This window comes from Camelus ferus, chromosome 15 (genome assembly GCF_009834535.1).
Source record: "Camelus ferus isolate YT-003-E chromosome 15, BCGSAC_Cfer_1.0, whole genome shotgun sequence".
In the NCBI taxonomy this organism is placed as follows: domain Eukaryota; kingdom Metazoa; phylum Chordata; class Mammalia; order Artiodactyla; family Camelidae; genus Camelus; species Camelus ferus.
In genome coordinates, this window is record NC_045710.1 from 26,054,807 (window position 1) to 26,078,621 (window position 23,815).

The 23,815-nt window shown below is 37.8% G+C and overlaps 2 protein-coding genes and 1 pseudogene across 3 annotated transcripts in view; 1 reads left to right on the forward strand and 2 right to left on the reverse strand.

Annotated features, from left to right (window-relative positions):
• The window catches only part of CEBPZOS (CEBPZ opposite strand), a 52,340-nt gene that overhangs the window by 5,853 nt on the left and 22,672 nt on the right, over nucleotides 1–23,815 (forward strand). The gene's annotated exons all lie outside the window — the stretch shown is intronic.
• SULT6B1 (sulfotransferase family 6B member 1) lies at nucleotides 895–18,505 on the reverse strand. The gene is given in 9 exon segments (XM_006192763.3): nucleotides 895–1,491; nucleotides 3,508–3,598; nucleotides 3,600–3,665; nucleotides 6,358–6,452; nucleotides 9,050–9,176; nucleotides 11,884–11,973; nucleotides 17,207–17,319; nucleotides 18,308–18,358; nucleotides 18,361–18,505. Coding segments are annotated over 9 exon segments (909 nt in total). The 3' UTR covers nucleotides 895–1,360.
• On the reverse strand, nucleotides 21,607–23,321 carry LOC102512843 (annotated as a pseudogene). Its single transcript, XR_004326232.1, has one exon. The product of XR_004326232.1 is annotated as a casein kinase I-like (transcript).

Here is a 23,815-nt window from a genome sequence, read left to right on the forward strand (position 1 = left end):
TTATCTTGTATCTGCTTCTAAAAATTTAAAGTTTTAAAAATCATTTTTGACATTTTTTTAATTTATAAGAAATTAATTTTTTGAGTGATATAAAGTAAGAATCTGATTTTATTTCTTCTATCTCATAATCTTCTTAGCACCAGATTTTGAAGGATTTGACTTCTTCCTACGACATGCAATGCCACCTCTGTCATGTTTGAGCTTTCTTTACATTCATAGGTTATTTTGGCAGCTATATTTTGTTCCGTTTTGTTGGTTTGGTTTAGTTGTTTATTCCTGCAACCGATAATATGGTTTTGGGCATTAAAACCTAAGCCTTTGTTACTGCAGATTTCTCATTGGCATCTCAGTGTCATCTCTGATTCTTACTTCGTTCAGTTCTCTGTTCCCTCTTTGGTACTGGTCCCTAATGAGTCTGCTTACTTTATTGGGAGCTGAGCAATGCCACTAAAGTAATTTTTATATAGTCTTTCTATACGGTGTTTTGAGGGAAAGGTTTTCAATTCATCTAATCTACCATACTACCAGAAATAGTAGTCCTGTAATTAATTGTTCTCAAAGCAATTTTATCTTTTTCTACAAATTATTCTATTCTTAACTGTACAGAACTTACCTTTAGAGTAGAACTAACTATAGTGTACATATTAAGGAAATTGTTAATAGGTTTTTCCCCCAGAACATTCCCTACCTTCTTTTGTAAGTTCCACATAGTTACTTGGGGGTCTCTGGTGGAGGGAAGCCTTTATGCCAGAATAACACAATTTCTAATCTTTAGCTTTGAAGTAAAGCTTGTGTTAAGTAGAAATATAAAGTCCCTTGAGAGTGGGCCTGCTGCAATGACACACACAGAGTAGACGAGCAACGGATTTTTCTTGAATCAAGTTACAATAAGATTTATTCATTTTACTTCAGTGCAGAATTGGAATTAAATTTCCCCCAGAGTAAGTTTGAATTAGGCACCACAAGTGCTCTGATCCACAGTGAAAAAGAGAATAATAATTATGAGAGAACAAAGCATTGTGATCAGTTGGAGGCCGGTCTCATCTATGCTTAAACACAGATGTAGGTATGTCTCTGATAGTGTCGACTTACGCTCTTGTGTGAACTCAGAGCATGAAAGAAGTTAAAACCCCAGGATACTGCATTAGCAATAGTATCCCTTTTGGGCAGCTAAACTACCCTTTTCTCCAAAATGGAACAAAACTTAAGTTTGTCCTCAGAAATTTCAGATGTTCTCATTATTACTAAGTTTGTCTCATTTATATCTAAACTTTATTTAATGATCATTATTTGATTAAATTGTCATTTGATTATTTAAATTTGATTATTGTTAAGGAAAATAAGGCTGAATTGACTAGAATCAACCCTGGCAATATGAATTGTACTTCAACTTTGTTCCCAGGGCAGTGCCTGCTAAGCATTCTTTGAATTTTTCAGCCATTTCCTGGTTCTGAGATTCACTGAACAAATTTTTCCAGTCACCAATTTCACCTGCAACACAGAAAAAACAGTAGACCCAGACACCTGTTAGAATATTTCTTCTTGATTTTACTATTTTTTAGTGCAGAGTTTCACTCTGAAATGTGAAAATGGACATGTGAAAAAAATTAGACAGCCTTAAAAACTAATGTAATTTCTTTTGTAAAATTAACAATATCCACTTGGGCTTCCCCATTTCTGTGGTGTGGTAGGTGACACGCTTTCTCCACATCACTAAGGGGACCTTGACCTCAATGACCTCCCATCCCCACCCATCTCCTAACACCTGGGACCAAAAATGCCACTTTTTGAGAGTCTTTTTTTTTTTCCTCTCTGAAGTCTTATAATTCTTTAAATACCCCTTGAGAAGTTAATATTTTATAGCAAGAATAATTATATTTGCTTGAGATTGGGATGTTTTTCTTATTTCCTTTAATATTAATATTTTATAGCAAGAATAATTATATTTGCTTGAGATTGGGATGTTTTTCTTATTTCGTTTTAAAAGTAAAGGAAGGGAAGAGGGGGTAGCTCAGTGGTAGAGCACATGCTTAGCATGCATGAGATCCTGGATTCAATCCCTAGTACCTCTATTAAAATAAATAAATACATAACCTAATTACACCCCCCCAAAAAACAAAAAATAAAAATAAATGAAAGTAAAGGAAGTTGCTTCTTTATTTAAAATCTTTTGATGATTTGTGTTAAAGTTGTAAGTTCCTTGTTACATAGCCATTGAAATGTATATTTATAAAGTGGCCTAATGACATGAGGAAATGCTTAGACATATGAAGGGAATGAAAAAGCACAACTGTTTACAAATGTTATCAACTATATAAAACATTACAGAATAAGGCTGGAAGAAATTGCCAAAAAGTTGAACTTGCATCCGGTGGGTAATTTTTAATGCTTTTCCACATCTTTATGTGCTTTCTGAATTTTCTACAAGGGATATTTTAAAAAATATTTTTAAACTTTAAAATTACTAGTTTATTTTAGAATGTTTCTATTCTGAAGAGTATTTGATTGACAATATATTTAAAATTTCTATTTTTCCCCCTTCTTAAAGCTAAAAAAATTAGGCATAAAAATAAGTGTTAAAGTCAGGACTCAAGTTAAAGACAGATTTGCATTCAGTGCTCCATTCACAGTGCATTTTTTAATTGGGTCTGCATTTGATAAAGTGTAGTAGAGTCAAGTAAACCTGTGTTCCTATCCTGACGGCATCACTTATTAGCTTTGTGACAATGGACCAATTAATATCTCTGAGCTTTGGTGCCCACATTTGTAGAACTAAGGATTTAGTATCTTTTTGGCTATAAAGTTTAAGCCCAGCAAAGGGTCTAACACATGATGGATACCTGATAAATTATACTTGTTGTATGTGCTGCCTCTGAATCACATTAAGCTTTCATTATACATGCAATAAAAAGGAAAACTGGCAGTCCCTGAGCTGTATTATCATAAATTTCCATAAGAAATTAGAATGCTTTGGTGAAATTTAGTAAAATTATCAGTACACAGAGACAGCTGGCTTCCTATCCCGTACTCATTTTTTCCTTCTTCCTTATTAACAAAACCTTGACTTTAAGTGGGTAATAATGCAGCCACCTTAAAAAAAAAAAATCACATTCTCCAGCCAGCAGCACAGTGAGAAGTGGTCTATGAGATGTAAGAAGTCACTGAGGTGAGGCTTCCCACAAAGTTCTTTAAAGGGGGCCCACTCAGCAAATACACGTGATTCTATCTCTTGCCATTCCCTTTTTATTTTAATAAAAGAATCCTGTAACTATATTATAATGGTGCAGCGCTGGCTGCTCTCCTGTCATCACAGGTGACAAGCAGAAAAGTAAAAGGAGCTTAGTAGTCTAAAAGGTAGTGTGCAGCTGCCAGTTCCAGCTCTGATCTGTGTCCAGACTTCTTGTCGAGGAATAGAAGGAGAAAATCCTGTCTGATTTAAGATAAAGCTGCTTGAATTGCCTGTTAGGTGCAGATTGACAGATGTCCCAGAAAACAATGCAACCTCACCTTTGCGGAACAGGAATGGGCCCACGGCGCCATGTGTTTCCTGGGACTTTGCTCGCATTGCCTGGAAGGTACTCTGGGCTGAGATAGTTTGAAATCTGCTCCCCAGATGGAGAGAATCCCAAAAATTTAGCAATTTGTTTTATTCCAGCGGCCAGATTCTGAAAACAAAATTTTAAAAGATAAACTTCTTTCTGTAGGAATTGGACCCTAAGTGAAGACAAGCTTCTTAGACAGAATGGATTTGTTAAGCCTAATTCTAATTCATCTCTGTGTCTCTCTCTTCAGACTTACTTTGATTCTTCTTTATAAATATTTGAAACATCCCTGTAAGATATTCTGTATTAATTTCACTTTGTAGTTTCCATTTATGACTCTTGTTTAACTAGTCAAGGTATAGATAATGAAAATAAGCATTCATTAGCAGGTTAGAGTTTTATCTAAGATAGTAATTCATTTTATCAAAAAGCACCAGTCTATACCAGGTGAGGAAATTAATTTATTTGTACATACTCATTCAAATTCTGTTTTCTTCTGAATCCTGTTTATAGATAATGTTTAATTCTATCAAGAAAGTCTAATTTTTGGAATTACAAAAACTGGAAGGAATCTTTATCATGTTTAATACTTTTGTAAATAATCAACCCCCTCAACAGTATTGCTGACCAATGGAGGTTTATAAATCTTCTAGAACAGTTCCTTAAACTGTATTCTGCAAAACACTAATATATTTCAAGGTGGTTATAGATGTTTCCTGGGAGAAAAAAAAAGAAAGGTAAAGGGTTAAGGTCGGGTAAGTTTGGAACTTTTGGGATAATAAAGGTAAACTTTTTTTTTCCCTGCAGAATCTCTCTTTAATATGCCAATGTGCCATGTGAATTTCCCAAAGGAGCAGGCTAAATAAAACAGTCCCCAGGTCAACTTGAACCAGCAACCTCCTTCCTACCCCTGGAGAGAAGTATTAACATCTGGGACAATATTAATATCCCATGGAGCACAAGTTTTAGAAACATTCTAGACTAGAAGGAGAAAAGACTAAATCAGCATATTCTTTCATGTTATGTAAGTACATACTCTAAACAAAAGGGATGGATTTAATTATACTTTCCTGTGATAAAAATCACACGGGACACTAGTTATAAAAACTCAGTTCAGTTAGAGAACATTTGATACATTTCCTTCCCTTTGAACACACTTTCCAGAGACCGTTAATGCTCCAGGACTCTGGTTTCCCTCCTTCGTCCTTAGCCACCTTTGTAGTCTCCTTTGCTGAAGCCTCCTCTTTTCCCCAAACTCTTTATGTAGGAGGTTCTGCAGAGCTCAGTTCTTGGTAGTCTTCTCTTCTCGATCCATATGCTTACATACACAGGTATGTAATCTCACGGTTGTAATTATTGTCTACGTGCCAAATTTATATCCGTAGCTCAGAACTCTCTGCCGTCAGACTTCAATACCCAGTTGCCTACTTGACCTCTCACCTTTGGGTGACTAATAAACATCTCAAACTTAGCATGTCCAAAACCAACTCCTGGTCTTCCCACAGTCCTGCTTCACCTGCTGCCATCTCTTACTCATGTGGTGAAACTCAGTCCTCCCAGTTGCCTGGACCAGTAATACTGGGGTCTTACTTGACTTCTCTTTTTCTCTCACTGCTCTTTTCCCCCTTCAAGCCAGCAGCAAATCTTGTTGGCTCTTCCTTCAACATAAATTCAGAATTCAACCACTTCTCTTCACCTCCGCTGCCCCTTCTGGTCTGAGCCACCATTTTCCCTTGCCTGGGCTAGAGCAGTAACCTCCGAATGGGTTTCCTTGCATTATCTTTGCTTCTCTCCAATTCATTCTCACACACCAGCCAGAATGATCCTGTTAAAAACACATCAATTTTTGCACCTCTTCTGCTTGAATCCTACAGTGGCTTCCCATTTCGCTCAGAGTGAAAGGCAGAGTGATTTCAGTGGCCTGCCATGCTGTTCCTCATGCTCCAGCCCACCCCACCCTGTTATATCTGTCCTCGTTGGTTAGTCCCTTCTGGTTCATCCCTGCTGACCCAGCCACATCTGCTCCTTTCTGTCCCTCAGTCATTCCAGGAACACTCCTACCTCAGGGCCTTTGCTGCAGTTGGTCCTCTCTGCCTGGAAAGCTCTTACTTCGGTTACTTGACTCACTCCCTCAGTTCCTTCTTATCTTTGTTCAGGTCACATCCTTTCCCTGAGGTTTCTGCCCACCACCCTATTTTATACTGGGATTTGTCCAACATCCCAATCCCCCTCTCCCTGGTATTTCTAGTTTTCCTTAATCAGCTATGCCATTTCTTCGTCTTCACATATTGCATACATTTAAATTTTTTTATTGTATTTTTTGTTTATCATTCTATCTCCCCACCTACTCCAGCTAGAATGTCAACTTCTCCAGGGCAGTGAACTTTGTCTAGTCAGTTCACAGACATATCACAAGAGCCTAGAACTGTGCTGAACAATCACTCATTAAATGTGAAAAAATAATTTAAAAAAACTATATGGAAAAATTAATTCACAGCCAAAGCCATGTTCAATAAACCTCAGTAGAGGCCTATTCATTGTTTTTGCCATGCCTAAATTTGGACCATCTATCATAGAGGGGAAAATAAAGGAGTCACTGTTAGTAATAAATTGTTAAGTGTTATTTTATTTTTGTTAAATAAACAACCTAAGCACATATGCACTGTCTCTTTCCCCCAGCACTGTACCACGTATCTAGAACATTCTTTTTAAAAATTGAGTATATTTGTTCATACAGCCAGGCTTTATGAATAAGTGCTCTATGTTGTAGTTCATAATAAATCTTGCTATAGAATACCAGTAAGCATAATCTCACCTCTTTCAGGTCTTCATATAATATGAACTTCACATTTTCATCATCAAGATGTTTGTTCCAATTAATTGCAAAATCAAAATAGCTTCCCCAAGAAACTAAAAACACAGGGAAAAAAATAACTTCTTAAGGGATTTTAAATAATTGAGGTTAAAAATGATAGAAGAAAGAATAAAATGAGGATAAAGTGCTTAATTGTTCACTAAAATATAAAATATACATATGTGTATATGATCAAACAGGGTATTTATGAGATTACTAACCCCTGCTCCAAAAGAACTGGCAAAAGCTGGTCCTGTTGTCAGATTTCTACTCATTTTCTTATTCTCACAAATAGTAACACAACTGAGCAAGTTGTAAAAATGGTTTCACAAAAACTGTAAGGCATTCATGAACATTTAGGTGACTAAAATAATTCAGAAATAGTGAATAATACGTGAAAGCTGGTAGAAATAATGACAGAAAGAAATGAGACAGGTGTTTTCTAGACCAGCATTATCCAATAGGAGTGTCATGCAAGCCACATCTGTAACTTTAAATTTTCTAGTAGCCACGTTAAAAAAAACAAAAAGAAACAGGTAAAATTAATTTTAATGTTTTCTTTTATTTACCCGGTAGATCCAAAAATATTACCATTTCAGCATGTAATCAGCATAAGTAATTATTAATGAAATATTACACATTAATTTTTATATTTTAAGTCTACAAAAGCCAGTGGGTTTTTTATACATACAGAAAATCTGAGTTTGAATTCTAAGATTTTGTTAAAAATACTTGTTGTGTATTTAGACTTTATAAAACCTATGATTGAAAAAGTAAATTCACACTCAGCTTGTGCCAAACATACTTAAAGGTTTTCAATAACTGAACTGAGTCTCTGTTTTAAAATGTAAATGTAAATAAATTCAAATAAAATAAAATTTAAAATTTTGCTTTTTCACTTGCACTAATCACATTTCAAATACTCAGCTGCCACATGTGGCTAGTGGCTACCATGTTGGACAGTGCAGATCTAGACCTGGTTATCTGTGCTGCTTACTCGCTGTGTGACTTTGAGAAACTCCCTAAACCTCTTTGTACCTTAGTTTCCTCATCTGTAAAATGGGGTTATTATGAGTTTTAAGTGAATTAACACATGTCAGATGCTTAAAACAGTGCCTGATTAATAGTTCTCACTCAATAAATGTTAGCTAATATTGTACCATTAATAATAATAATGATAATAATAATAATGATAATAATAATAATAATAATAATAATAATAATAATAATAATAATAATAATATTGTCACAGTTATTATCATCAACATCATTATCATGAAGCCGTTGCTTTGAGCCAGGCAGTTTCTACATACCTTATTTATTGTGGAAAATATTGTAGGTTTCCTACCCAATATCCAATACACCCCTTTCTTTGTTGCTAACCAAACTCTGATTAATTGGGTCTAAGCCAATCAGAGAAGTCTGTTTTCTACTTTTTTGCCTCCCTTAGGACTCTGATTGGTCATATGACATGATTCTGGCCAGTGAGACACAAGCAGGGGTCTGCTGGAAGGTTTCGTGCAAACTGTTGCTGTCTTGATGAGACTTCCTCATGATGTGAAGGTGATGCTCAGAGGGACAATAGCCAAGTTGAGAGAATGTTGCAAAAAGCATGAAGGAGAGGCCAAAGGAATGTCAGAGGTGCAGGCCCGACATCACTGGGCTGCTGAACCAATGATGATGGATTTCTCATCATTGAGTGTTCTCTTATGTTATTAATGGGGTAACGTTTCAGACTTGCTTTAACTGCCTCCATTCAGTCTTAGTGAATAGCTACTAGACAAACCAAAGCTTTCTTACCAGTGCTTCGTAAGCACCTTGTATGCATGCATTTATCTCCCTTACATTCCAGTCCCCATATTTAACCTTTGTTAAGGACTCAGTGTTGTATCCAGTGTCCATGCATGTGGGATGGTATGGCATTGCTGTGCTGATCAACTTTAAAAGTGGTCCGTCCTTTTAGAGGGACTTGGTAACAACTTCTTCTCTAGAGTCATTTGGCATTAATTCTTCCATGTACCACACCATAAAGACTCAACAGAGCCACTGTGAAAGGAGGCACTTATTAATTTCTGGTCACTCTACCCATGGAAGTAGAGTCCCTGCCACTTACAAGCATTGGGACCATTGGCAAATGATTTAAATTTTCTGCTGGTAAATACTGCCTTATTCATAGTTTGTTACAGTCTTGAATGAAGTATGTATGTATATTTGTAGGCACTTATAAAATTATAGTTATCAATAACCAAAGGTAAAACATCAACACGGTGTAACAAAAACTTATTTCCTTTCTGGCAAACAAGTATCTTCAGTGTAGTTGCCCATTGTCGTGGTATTTTTTGGTTTTTATCATTGTGTTATACTGAGGCTTATGGGACGATAACTAGAAATGCTTTTGTACATGAATCTGTTACAGGCTTTTTTGTTTGTCCTTTGTTCAATGGTTATTTAATACTCATAGTCAACGTATGAATTGTCCAAATTATTTTTTAAAATAGTAATGTATCGTTTGATGCACAGAAAACTTCGTAACTTTCTGATTCCCGGATCTACCTTAATCTCCTTTCTTTCTTTATCCTAAAACACATTTGAGTTTCTGTGTTTATGCGATCATCTGTTGACGTGAGAAGGATTCTTTTACCAACAGCCATACCTTGTCCTTTCATGAACTGTCTGAAGAATTCATCCCAAGAGCCATAGCTTGGAATATCAGGGACATCATTATGGAAATGGAAAAAAGATACTGCTGTGTCTTTAGGATTTCGAAATACCACCAATATCTAAGGAGAGAAAATTAAGTTGTTTAGGTTTAAGTTTTGTACTTTGGAAGAGTGAAAGGATGAGCATTATGCCGTATTGTAGACCACCTAACTTGATTAGTGTAGAGAGAAAGAAAGAAATTGAGGAACAGGAGGTGGCAGATGGGGAAGTCTGGGAAGAAAGGAGAAGAAAAGAAGAAAAAGAAAACTGACGTTACTGCAGAGAACTTACGCTTATGAGTTTAGACAGTAAAAAGTTGTCTGTGGGCAATGTGAGAAGGAGGAAAGAGCAAGTTCACAAGAGCGTGATCTGAAAAGTTAACCCTCCTCCCAAAAGCACAAATTGCAAGCAACTTTAAGGACAACAAAAATAATGTTTAGAGTTTGGTGGGAGAAGAACAGAGAAGGGCAGGCTTCAGGTGTGATGGGTGATGCGGAGAAAGCAGAACCTCTGGCTTCCCATGTTGCATCTGTCTGCTCTGAGGAGGCATGGATTCACTTTCCTGAATGAAAAGTGTGGGGGGGGGGGGAGTGTAAAGAGCAAACTGACAACCTGAACTAAAACGATGCTGTAAGTCAACTATACTTCAATTTGAAAAAAAAAAAAGCAAATTGAAACCCAAGAGAACCGAGTAGACCACCTGGCTGCTCCAAGTGGGTCTGCCACCTCTGGCCTGAAGATCTCCTTTTCAAGAACTGAGGGAACTGGAGACTAGTATTGAGCACTCTTAGTGAGCTCTGAGAAAGTGGAGATAATGCACAGGAGTTCAGAAGGCTTAAAACAGGCAGCCATCCCTCCCCTTTCCGAAAGGTGCAAGGTCTGGGTTTTGCAGATTTGTGAACGCAACCTCCATTTGGGAGAAGTTTTTGAAATTGGCTAAATGGATGATTTGGGGGGTCACATAAAAGAGGAACTAGCAACCACCACAGGGCAACATGGGTTCTCTAAGAACAAGTCGCTTCTGACTGATGCCAGGTTTTCCTTGAACATAGTTTCTAACTTAGTAGATTTGTTGCTTCTGACTTCCTCTGCAAAGTGGAAGGAGGTTAAGCTGGAAGCGGAAGCAGTTAGGCGTGTAAACCTGACTTGAGTATTCAGATACATAGGAGGCTGAATCCCTAATGTAAACCTGCCCGGGGGGTTTTACTGGCATTTCCACTGTCCTGCCTAGACCACTGTCGACGTTTTAATGAGTGATTTTAGGGAAAGATGTAGAAGCTGTATTTATCAAGTTTGTAGATGACATGACACTGAGAGGGAATCAAGATCCCAAAATACCTCGTCAGTCTAAAGACGTGAACTAACGCTAACAGGAGACAGTGGAATAGAGATGAGTGGGTTGCGTCTGTGCCTTTGTTCAGCTCTAAAACTCACCTCTGCCCCAATCCAAAGACAGCAGATCCTTGTCACTTAGGGTCTTATATTTGCTGCTGTGATTAGCACTCAGTAGTTGCCCTGGCTCATAGCAATTTATAATTTTACAGACATAAATTTGAATGGTGAGGGCCAGCAGGCTGGGGTGTGTGGACAGATGCTTAGCACCAGCCTGCTACCTTGGCTGTCCCTTTTCTCTTGCCCTGCTGTTCTTGCAAATGTAAAGCTTTGTTCAGAAGCCTGCATGCTCCAAATCTAAATGCTTTCTACATTACTTTAGCTCTGTGTCTTATGGAATAATTAAGGGAGAAAAAAAGAGTCACTGAGATTTGTGATTCTACTGAACTGTATTAAACTCGGGAAATTATAGGTTAAAGTGATATTTCTGATTTGGGAGATTCTCAGTGTAAAGAAAAACCATTTTACAGAGCTGTCTGCAGCTGGCAGAGGGGATAGAGGATTCTCTTACAATTGGAGGTGTGGAGTGGTCCAGACAGCCACTTGGCAGCATTCAAACACCTAATGGGGCTTAGAGCAGGCAACCTTCAAGGCATTTTCCAATTCTGCTCCTAGAATTCTTGTACCAGGGAGGCTGCTAATTCTAAGCCTCCACTTCCTATTCTTCCTTCCTCTGTTATTTCCCCTCCTTCCTCTTACCAGTGTAGTTATCTTAACTGTTTTCTTCCTTTATTTTTCTTTGCTGTTACTGCACTGTCCTCCTTGTTTGTGGAGCTCAGGAGTTTAAAATTTTATTTTAATTAATTCTGATTGTTTCCTCTGGAGACGGAGAATAAAGAATGGAGAGGAAACGAGGTGACAGAAAACAAAAAAAGGATTGGGTCAAAACTACTAATTATGAAAATTGATCAAAACTGGTTAATGAAACAAGATTTTCAAATGAATGATAAGAGCAGCCAAAGCACCTATACTTAGGTATGCTTGATATGAAGTTTGATATTGCATGTGAAATTCAGAAATAAAATAGTTTTGGACCTCAGGTAAATAGTGCTCACCAGAAAGAACTGAAGGAACAATTTTTGCTCATTTTCCTGGGTTGTATCCTTTTGTTAAACACTCTAAATATCCTAATGCTGAAATCTATTCACTCTAAAAACAGATTTTGAAGTAGGTTCCACTCTATGTATATGTTTTCTATCTTGGCTGAAAATGCATTTGATTTGAATGCAAATGTAACAAATACATCTGAAGAAATGAACAGCAACAAAAGAAACACCAAATTGCACACATCATTTATTAAAATTCTGTGCTGAGTAGCAATCTCAACCTCAGAAAGCCAATATTTATACTTTTAAAACTACAGACTGAAATACCAGTAGGAAAGGACACACTCACCTTGGCTTTATTCTTGAAGATGGACCTGGGTAATTTGTCATAATGGAGGTGAGTTGCCAAAATCCTTGGCGATGGTAACTGTTTCATTCTCTTAAAAATATATACAATAAGGTGAAAGCATACATGTTGTGTGTGTGTATAGTGAATTACTCCTAAGTTTAATACCTGAATGTCAGTTTAAATCATTATTGTTACTGTATCTTCTCCTTTTCTACATTCTCCTCCAGTTTTTATTTCTATTTTCTTACTTTGTGGGAATGAGGAATTGTGAATCATAAGTAATTTATAACTTCTTTTTGAACTTCCTTCTTCCCACTGCATAATCTTTTTTTTTTTTTTTTTGGTCTTTTTCATTTTTCACAACCATACCAAATTCATTTTCTTCAAGAAGCTCAAAATTTTCAATCTACTCTTTCACTTAATGCAGATCTTTTCTTCATTCAAAGTCATTAACAGAAATGTTCACGTCTTTATAGCTCCTCCAAGTCCATGTTTAACATCTAGATCTTTTTTTTTTAACCAATAAAACTCCACACAATCAAATATCCCAACAGAACCTGAAAGTGCCCAGAGTCACTTAAATATCTGAGAAATAATTTACAGAAGAAATTCTTGTCATAAGGAATCTATGGTTGATTTTTTTTTTGTAATCTACTTCTACTGGTAATTTAAAAAATTAACTTCATTAAAAAATGAAGTTACCTGTTTAATCTGCTATGGTGAAGGATTTTATCTCAAGTACATGTTATGTCAGGGGTAAAAGCTTCAAAAACTCATTTCCATGCTTGTAGAGGTCACTCACTGCTTGGTCACATCATTTCAAATGATAAAATGATATTCAGACATTTAGCCAAGTGTTCTGTAAAAATTTAGCGGAGATTCCCAACTCAAGCAAAGGAGCAAAAAATGACTTTGAAAAACATTAAAATCAATGCTATGGTAAAAGTGTCACTATATGCCGACGACATGTTACTATATATAGAAAATCCTAAAAGGTCCACACAAAAACTACTAGGGCTTGAAGAATTCAGCAAGGTAGCAGGTTACAAAATTAACGTTCAAAAATTAGTTGCATTTCTTTACACTAATGATGAATCAACAGAAAAAGAAAGTAAAGAAACAATCCCCTTTAAAATAGCACCCAAAGTAATAAAATATCTGGGAATAAATCTAACCAAGGAGGTGAAAGAATTATACACAGAGAACTATAAACCATTGATGAAGGAAATTAAAGAAGACTTTAAAAAATGGAAAGATATCCCATGCTCTTGGATTGGAAGAATCAATATTGTTAAAATGGTCACACTGCCCAAGGCACTCTACAGATTTAATGCAATCCCTATCCAATTACCCAGGACATATTTCACAGAACTAGAACAAATCATAATAAAATTTATATGGAACCATCAAAGACCTAGAATTGCCAAAGCATTACTGAAGAGAAAGAAAGAGGCTGGAGGAATAACTCTCCCAGACTTCAGACAATACTATAGAGCTGCAGTCATCAAGACAGCATGGTATTGGTACAAAAACAGACATGAAGACCAATGGAACAGAATAGAGAGCCCAGAAATGAACCCACAAACTTTTGGTCAACTAATCTTCGACAAAGGAGGCAAGAAAATACAATGGAATAAAGACAGTCTCTTCAGCAAATGGTGTTGGGAAAACTGGACAGCAGCATGTAAAACAATGAAGCTAGAACACTCCCTTACACCATATACAAAAATCAACTCAGAATGGATCAAAGACTTAAACATAAGACAAGATACAATAAACCTCCTAGAGGAAAACATAGGCAAAACATTATCTGACATACATTTCAAAAATTTCCTCCTAGTAGAAATAAAGGCAAGAATAAACAAATGGGACCTAATGAAACATACAAGCTTCTGCACAGCAAAGGAAACCATAAGTAAAACAAGAAGACAACCTACGGAATGGGAGAAAATTTTTGCAAATGAAACCGACAAAGGTTTGATCTCCAGAATATATAAGCAGCTCATACGACTCAATAAGAAAAAAATAAACAACCCAATCCAAAAATGGGCAGAAGACCTAAACAAGCAGTTCTCCAAGGAAGACATATAAATGATCAAAAGGCACATGAAAAAATGCTCAATATCACTAATTATCAGAGAAATGCAAATCAAAACTACAATGAGGTATCACCTCACACCAGTCAGAATGGCCGTCATTCAAAAATCCACAAATGACAAATGCTGGAGAGGCTGTGGAGAAAGGGGAACCCTCCTACACTGCTGGTGGGAATGCAGTTTGGTGCAGCCACTATGGAAAACAGTATGGAGATTCCTCAAAAGACTAGGAATAGACTTACCGTATGACCCAGGAATCCGACTCCTGGGCTTGTATCCAGAAGGAACCCTACTTCAGGATGACACCTGCACCCCAGTATTCATAGCAGCACTATTTACAATAGCCAAAACATGGAAACAGCCTAAATGTCCATCAACAGGTGACTGGATAAAGAAGAAGTGGTATATTTATACAATGGAATACTACTCAGCCATAAAAACTGACAACATAATGCCATTTGCAGCAACATGGATGCTCCTGGAGAATGTCATTCTAAGTGAAGTAAGCCAGAAAGAGAAAGAAAAATACCATATGAGATCACTCATATGTGGAATCTAAAAAACAAACAAACAAACAAACAAACAAAAACAAAGCATAAATAGAGGACAGAAATAGACTCATAGACAGAGAATACAGACTTGTGTTTGCCAGGGGGGCGGAGGGTGGGAAGGGATTTCAAAATTGTAGAATAGATATACAAGATTATACTGTATAGCACAGGGAAATTTACACAAAACGTTATGGTAACTAACAGAGAAAAAAATGTGACAATGAGTGTGTATATGTCCATGTATGACTGAAAAATTGTGCTGAACACTGGAATTTGACACAACATTGTAAAATGATTATAAATCAATAAAAAATGTTAAAAAAATGTTAAAAAAAAATCAATGCTATGGGTCCAAGTGGTGATTGATTAGTAATCATGATACTTGATTTACATCGAATTACAATTTTAGCTTTGGAAGTGCTTTTACATTCATTCACAACAATCTTCTCAGGTAAATATTGTAACCCCCATTTTAGAGATTAAAAATAGGCTTTGAGGTTTTAAGTACTTTGTGCAAAATCACACAGATGGTAATTTTCAGATTAAGTGATAGGAGTGCCGTTTCTACTAAACTGAAAAGCCAAAGATCACTTAAAGACATGTGAGAAATGGCAAAGTTCCTAGAAGGATTAAAAAAATATCCAGGGGGAAAATGGAAGTTCATTATAACAAAGCTAGATAAACAAACAGTATGTTCGTGAAAATGTGTGATATAGCGAAACTCTAAGCAATGTAGAGACTAGATATAGATATATCTTGAGAAAATACGTGTATTTTAGAAATTTTTTCTGTAAAATGAATAAGTGATGCTCATCTTCTCACTGATTTCCATTTTAAAATAAAAGGCATATTGCATAGAAAAGTATTTTTGTGTATGATAAAATAGCATTTAAAATACAAAATGTGCCTTTAAAAATACCCAAAGAGAAAAAAACATTTTTGATACATTATAGATATCAAAAGAATTCAAAACCCAAAATACTATACCGAGTTAAAACATTTCCAGAACCCTGGAGCTAGAATCCTATGTTTCACTCACCTTGTAGAACATTTTAATGCTAATTTAGATGCTTCTAGAAGAATCCCTTGGCTTTAAAAATCATCTGGATCTTTTTACCAAGGCTGGAAAGCCCAACTTTTTATTTAATAATTAGAGCTAAGATTTAGAATGCAAGCACCCGAAGACAGAAGCAGGGCTTTGTTTTACCTTCACACTGAAGTACTTGGTGAAACAGAAAGAAACCTGGTCAAGGAGCAGGAGCACCAAGTTTCCATGAGGTGAAGGAGAGGTTCCAAGAGTACTGGGTGCTCAAGCTCAGAGTCAGGTCTTGGCATGTCAAAATCTTAGTCAGGAATAAAAATTCTTCCCAGTGTCAGTAAGCAATATCCCAGGAAGTTCCCTCCTTACAAATGGTTTGTATTATAAAGCTTTGTTTGGAAATCAAAATGGAGAAACAATCATATAAACAACGTAAAAATGTATAAGCCAGCATACCAAACCCGGTTCCAATCATAAGGGAAACCTGTTTATCTCTGATGGGTGACAACACAGGCAAATAAAATAATAGTGGTTATCTTGGTAAGGTGAGTAACAACAGGTAAGATCACCTGTGACCCACAGGGTAACACATTATTAAAAGAGGAATTGGAAAGCTAGATAAATGTTAGCATTATCTTTAAAGGTGATGCTAAACACTCTTTAGAGAAAAAGTTATCCAGTGGCCTGGATAGCAGAAATCAATGAGGCTGTTCATTAGCCTGTCCATTTCTTACCTAGGTAAAAGCCTCTTAAAACTCTTGTGCACTCGTCCTGAGCCGGTCCTGGTCAAGCCTACCTCTGCTGTACTTATGACCTCCAGGCCCTAATGTGGCTGTTCTCTGATGCTCTGATGCCTTCTGAGGTTGCAGCCAACCAGAGCCAGGGGTCAACACTTAACTCCCTACCCTACTCCCAAGTCCTTGAACACCTCATTTACAATGCATTTTTCTGTTGCTTTGTCCCAATCCATGGAAATGAGTTTTCTTTTACCTAGGATCCAACTTTTAAGTTTGTATTTGTCATCATGCCAAGTGTCTCGGTCTCTTTTCAGATACTGTTTCCTAACTCCCTAAGTGACTTTTTTAGTAACAGTTCTTCTGTCTGCCTGTTGGCAGTCTTGGTGGTGAACAAGTCTGAAAGTTTCATGGAGACTGTTGTTCCCCCTTGAATACAGTCCCAGATGCATTTCTGGTGTGTCTAGGTGTGGAGGGAGTGGTCCTCCTCTCGCCTGTTCTGTCCAAGCACTGAAGTCCTGAGGCAGATCCTTCCTCTCACCCTGTCCTTGCCTTCCCTGTCGTGGAGCCCAACATCCTGGGTGACATCCAAGCCCCAGTTAGTTATATTGATAAGGTGAGTTTTAACATGTGGTAAGGCAAGTAATAAAAGGTAGGATGGATGACCTGTTATAACCTTCACACATACTCTTATAATTTAATTATCTGTAAAATGGTGATAATATTATTTTGCAGTAAAAGGAGATAATTCTTGAAAAGTGCTGGGATTACATGGTAAGCACACAATAAATTGCATATGTATCTGTGTTGTATTTTCTGAACTCAAAACTAAAAAAATTGTCCAGAGGGAAGAAACCTTTCTATGAGCATTTACTGTAAATTTAAAGGCTGTTTTGTACCAACCTGATATTTTTCTGGGTCCCCACATTCAAGAACTGGGAACTCTGGATATTCATACTTTTTTTTAGAATCAGCAAATATTAATTCACTAATAATATGGAGAATCCAATTGGAACCTATACGAAAAATCAGAGAATCAAAAGTAATTAAGGAGTTTTGGTATAACAAAGGCATGCTACTTTGGCATAAATGTCATAAAGATGAAAATCTACAACTATTCCCTGATGTGTACAGTTGGTTCTTCTGCATTCAGAATAACTTGGGCTATGGAAAAAAGCAGAGTTTTATGGAAAATAGCTTTTACTTAACGTTAGTATAAAAATCAAATTTACCTCTTTTCTCAAATTTCTCCTTTAACAAGAGGCAGTGCATCTTTTTGAATCTAGAATATCTTCCTAATAGAACAATATTATGCTATAGACATGATCGTTTATTATATACCATGTGTTATTTTACCTTAAATTAATAAGCATTTTCTATAGGAGTATATAATTTTGATTTTATAAAAATACAGCATTGATTAAGAAAAAGAAAAATATGAAATAGAGTTGGCATTAATAGAGATGAAATAACAGTTCTGAAGTATCAAAAGTAGATTATGTAAAATAGAGTAATTTAGATTCCTAATGTCTTATTCTCCACTGATGAAGGACGTTGTAAAACTGGACTGGGAAACTTGAGAATTGGTATTTGATCCTAAAAAATAATCTATTACATGGAAATCATAGAAGTGAATAGATGTGGCTGTGCTTGTCTTTGGTCAAAAATCAAGATTAAAATCTTGACTACTCTCAATGCTCTGTGGCAGCTGGACTTTCCTACATCCTACTTTTGTTTGCTAGCCCCACCATGCATCAACTTCTACACCCATCAGCTATCATGTTCTTTTCACACGGACCTCCTCCCTCAGACACTGGCATTTCTCAATCTGGCAGTTCTAGTCACTGATTTTACAAGCTCTATTCTGACCCATCTTGGCCATCCTCACGGATTTCTGGCTGGCTTAGTGCAGAGGTGAACTGCCCTCCTTCCACCTTCGCCTTGCACCTGCCCCACCTATTCACTATGAAAAAGTGCCCTTGTAGTAAAGAATTTGTTATTTACCACACTTCGGATAAGATGCTAGCACTATGTCATCGCTTCTGGCTTCAAGGCGTCCAAGGCTTGAAAAGTCTCTGAGGTGCACATGGTACTCGGGTAAGGAATCCCCTGATAGGTAAAAAACAAATGAGATAGTGCCGTTTCTTTGGATTTTTCCAAAGCTTCATCAATGTAGTCAATAAATTTGGAGTTAGCAGTCATGCTGACTCCCTGCTAATGAACCTGCTCCGTGGCCCAGGGGCAGTGGTGGCTTTTAATGGAGTTTCTCAGAAAGTGGAATAAAGCGCTCCTCCCATTCACATGAGAAAGAAATAACTTAATTCTCATCCACCCCCATCTCCAGCTTTTTGCATACCTACCTCTGAGAAAAGGCACACCACAGGTGCAGAACAGGCTGGGGATCAGGGAACGTTACCCCAATGGCTGGATTATATTACCATCACAGGCAATCCTCCCAAGGAAAGTCAGAGTAGAATCTCTTAATAGACGATAATCTTTTTTTTTTTTTGATGATAATAGATCTTAAATATCTAACACATAGGTATTTAATTGAATCAGGTATATAATTTTCCTATTAGCTAAAAGCAATTTACTGATGAAATCTCTCTCCTTGGTTGATAGTTTTGCACATACATCCTCCAAAGTGTGATGTAGGGGTGGAAAAACTGTCCCTTCTTCCTTTCTAGATTCTTTGGCTGGTCTAATAATTAAATTAATATATGATCAACAGGGGGAAAAACAAAATTATGTAGTTAACGGGGACTCCATTATAATATGCAGACTCAAAGGCCACCAGGTAATTGAAGTTTATATAACATCCTGAGTTTAGGAAAGGGGTAGGGTTTTGGGGATGTTAAGGAAGGGAAAGCCACTCACAGGTAGGTAGAGGAGATGTTTGGAAAACTAGGGTTGCTGTGTTATGCAGATAAGTTTTTTAAGTAAAAGTGTATCTCTGGTAATAGGTCTCTTCCTGGTAAAACCCTTCTTTCCAATCAGAATTTAGGCAGTTGAAGGGGGAAGTAAAAAGCTTTCTCTGAATCTGCTGGATTTTTTATATTGCCTTTAGCTCAAAATAATCCTCGTGCCTAAGTGGCATATTTTGGGGTGTCAAAACCTGGTCCCCTTCCGTGACAAGGAAGCAATGGAATTGCGAGGTGATTTAGTGACGTGGAAAAGAACCCGGGATGTGGAAGCAGTCCTAGGCACCAGGCTCATAACTGTCATTTACTGCCTCAGTAGACTTAGAAGTCTGCGGACCTGAGTTTAAATCTCAGCTCTACCACTTACTAGTTGTATGGTTTTTTCAATTGAAGTATAGTTGATTTGTGTTAGTTTCAGGTGTACAGCAAAGTGATTCAGATATATATATATATATGTATGTATGTGTGTGTACATATATGTATATACAATCTTTTTCATATTCTTTTCCATTAAAGGTTACTACAAGGTATTGAATATAGTTCGCTGTGCTGTACAGTAGGTCCTTGTTGTTTATTTATTTTATGTTAATCCAAAACTCTTAATTTATCCCTCCCCCCGCCTTTCCCTTTTGGTAACCATAAGTTTGTTTTTTATATCTGTGAGTCTCTTTCTGTTTTGTAAATAAATTTATTTGTATCATATTTTAGATTCCACATATATGATATTTGCCTTTGTGTATCTGACTTACTTCACTTAGTATGATAATCTCTAGGCCTATCCATGTTGCTGCAAATGGCATTATTTCATTCATTTTTATGGCTGAGTAATATTCCATTGTGTATACCACAACTTCTTTATCCAGTCATCTGTTGATGGCCATTAAGGTTGCTTCCATGTCTTGGCTATTGTAAATAGTGCTGCTATGAACATTAGGATGCATGAATCGTTTCGAATTAGAGTTTTTATCTTTTCTGGATATGTGCCCATTAGTGGGACTGCTGGATCAAATGGTAACTCTTTTTTCAGTTTTTTAGGGAAACTTCATACTTTTCTCCATAGTGGTTGCACCAATTAACATTCCCACCAACAGTACAGGAGGGTTCCCTTTTCTCCACCCCCTCTCCAGTATGTATTATTTGTAGACTTTTTGGTCTTTTTGGTGATGTATAATGTGGTGGATGTATTTGTGTTATTTTGAGCTCATAATATACCTTCCAAGGTATATGTAAAATGAGAATAATGATAGCTGCCCTTCCTATACTATAGGGTTGTATGGTTCCTAGAAAGGAGATGCTTTGTCATGGGGAGAACACAATGCAGTGGTGTCTCCTGTCCTCTGAGTTCCTGCCCTGCTGATTTAAGGTCTCTGGAGTGAGATGCTCACTCTCTGCGACACAGTCTTTCCCCAGCAGCCACTCTCTTCTTTTCCCTTTGAGTAAATTGGGCTACGATCCCTGCCTTCTTTGCAGCTTCGTGTGGCTCTGGGGCTAGTGGGAGGTAAGCAGAAGTAGCATGTGCAAAATCATCGTCATGACACAACACAAGAAGTTGATTGTTCTCTATTTTTCTCTATCCCCTTTCCCACACTTGGAGGACAGACATGATGCTGGCCAGCCAGACCAAAAAGCAGTACTCCAGGGGATGCTAGACCAACAAGATAGAGGAAACCTGGCTCACTCAATGAGTTGCCCTCCTGTCACCCACCCCACATATACCAAACCTCCTGAACGCTGTGTGAAAGCCTCCAATGGTCTATCTTGTTGCAGCCTCTGGACTTTTGCAGTCCCTTTGTTACAGCAGTTTTGCCTATATCCTATCTAGTGCACTTTCTGAGTCAAAATGTACTCTCTTTGGCCTCTTCTTAAGTTGAGTTTCCATAAACATCTGTGAGCTTTTTCCTTCTTTCTCCCATTCTCTTCTCCACGTCATTCTCCTTACTCCTCCTCCATTTTTTTTCCCACCAGCCCTATGAGCACAGTTTTTAAAAACCTATGTTTACCTTTCTCTAAACTAATGCTAACAGTGAAGAAGTTAACTCCTAACTGTGCATGGTTACCTAGCTGCTACAGCCATTCATGTATCAGTTAAAATAGTAGCCAAGGTTGTGGATCACTTATTTGTAGCAGACATCCTGCCAAGTTGGTAACATTACGTGGATGATTTAATGTAACTTCATAAAAGCCCTATGAGATCGGTGTTACTATTTTTTTTTACAGAAACAGTTTTTAGTTTTTAATGAACTTATAAACAAGAAAGCTCCCATTTCAAAATAAAAGCAAAATCCCAGATCATATAGATATTTACAGTGATTACATTTATCTAAGCAACATACATACATGTTCAGTTGTAAGATGTTAACTAAATTTCTGTGACAAATATGCTTTTTTTTAATACCAAGAACATTATAGAGTTAATGCAGAGTCCTAAGGATAATCTAGTAGTCACTAAATTTTTCTTAAGTCTTCACTTTAGATGCTGTTATTTCTAGCACAGGTAAGCAGGCAGAGTCTTTCATATGCTCAAACACTGGAATCTTTGGTTGCTACCATATCAGCTGGCTTGCAGACAAGAAGCCAACCATTTTAAGAATGTTTTAAGTGAACAACTTGCAAACCCCAGGAAGGACAAACCCTAAGAACGCACAATTGTTAGCATTTACAACCATCACAACTGTGGCTGAAGACTGTTCATGCCATTCTTCTGAAAGGAGATCTCAAAGCAGTATAGTTCAAAACAAAAGATTTTAACAAAAAATTGGCATATGCACAATTTCTCCACCAATTTGTGTGTCAACCATTTAGTTTACTTTTCCACTTGAAAAAATGCAATAGAAAACTGGACACCATGTTTCACTATCTCAGTTAATATTCACAATTACAGCAGCTGCAACTCGGGACACAGCATCACCAATGCCGCCCAGAGCCAGTTTATACTGAAATTAAGTTCTTTACACCAAGTAAATGGTTGTCCACAACCACTGGCTACCGTACATATGAACTAAAATTTCTAGATTTGGGGAGAAACAAATGCTGCTCCGCTCATCTGCTCTGCTCCTTCTGTTCCTCAATTCATGCTTAGAAACCTTGGGGGTTTGGGCCTGCTGACCCTGCCCACTTGAAGAGGCTGCCTGCTGTGCTGCTTTCTGCTTTAACATTGTCCAGTCAAATGTGTATTCATGTTGGTGGTTCAGGGTCCTGAAAAGAATGCGGAATAGCTGCCTCAGGTACATGTAATCTGGGGCTTCTTCAAAGCGCAGCCCACGACAATAGTTTAAGTACTTGGCAAATTCTGCAGGAAACCCCTTACATAAAATTTCAGCAGGTGTGGACATCTTCTTTTCGCTAACTTTTTCATATTTTTGCTTCTTTGTTGCAGCCTTTAGTCCTTGCCATGGCAGGCTGGTTCTATTAAAATACATCAAAACATAGCCTAATGACTCCATGTCATCTCAGCATTTCTGTTCAGTACCAAGATGTGCATTGATGCTAGCATATCGAGCAGTGCCAGTGAGATTTTTATCTTCTCTGAAAGGTATGTGTTGCCTAGTCCTGTTGTCTCTGTACTTTTTGGCTAAACCAAAATCAGTAAGGAATAACTTATTACAGTGACGCCCAGTACCCATTAGGAAGTTATCTGGTTTAATGTCTCCATGTATAAAATTCTTTGTATGCACATATTCAATTCTACTGATCATCTGGTCAGCTAACATAAGTACAGTTTTCATTGTGAACCTTCTTGAACAGAAATTGAAGAGGTCTTCGAGGCTGGGTCTAAGAAGATCCATGACTAGCACATTGTAGTCTTTTTCCTGACCATACCACTGTATGTGGGGGATGCCGAGACCCCACCTTGAAGAATCTTGTAGAGTTTGCTCTCATACAGCAACTGGGGTTGCCTGGCCTTCTGAGATTCTAGCTTCACTGCCACTTCCTCGCCATTGGTGATGTTGATTGCCAGGTAAATGTCCCCGAAGGAGCCAGACCCGATCTTCCATACCAGTTTATATTTCCCTCCAACAATGAATTCGGCCTTGGAGCCGCTGCTGCTCGCCATCCTGAGAGACGAAGATGGAGGCTGGGGCTAAGCCCTGACACCTCTAAGGGGAGGACGAAGGCCACTAGAGCTTGTCCACCAAGCAAGGCTGCTGAGGGCGGCGGAAATGGAAAACGTTGGCTCTTTCTTGGCGCTCCAGGGACCAGGATCGGCCAAAGGGAACGTGATCACCGCCTCTGTCAGGTTTCTTTTTGCCAGGCTGCAGATTGTTGAGGGGGTTCTGGCAGTTACCAGGCCAGGCCACTTCTTTCTCGGTGGCCGCCACTGCCTCGTTTTCACGGTGACATCGCAGGCTGGAAAAGAGGCGCGGTGAGTTAGGGCGGCGATACCGCTGCCACCACTGCTGCCGGCTCCCGCCCGGAGGGACCCCTGTCACTCCGCCGACGCCGCCATCCTCGGTGTTACTATTGTTACCACTTTACAGGTGGGTTAACTGTAGTTTTACAGGAGCCGTATAGAGTCAGCCCTTTGAGGAGCTGGCATTGGAATGCAGGCAGTGCAGCTGAGTCCCTTGGCACAAAGATAATTACAAAAATT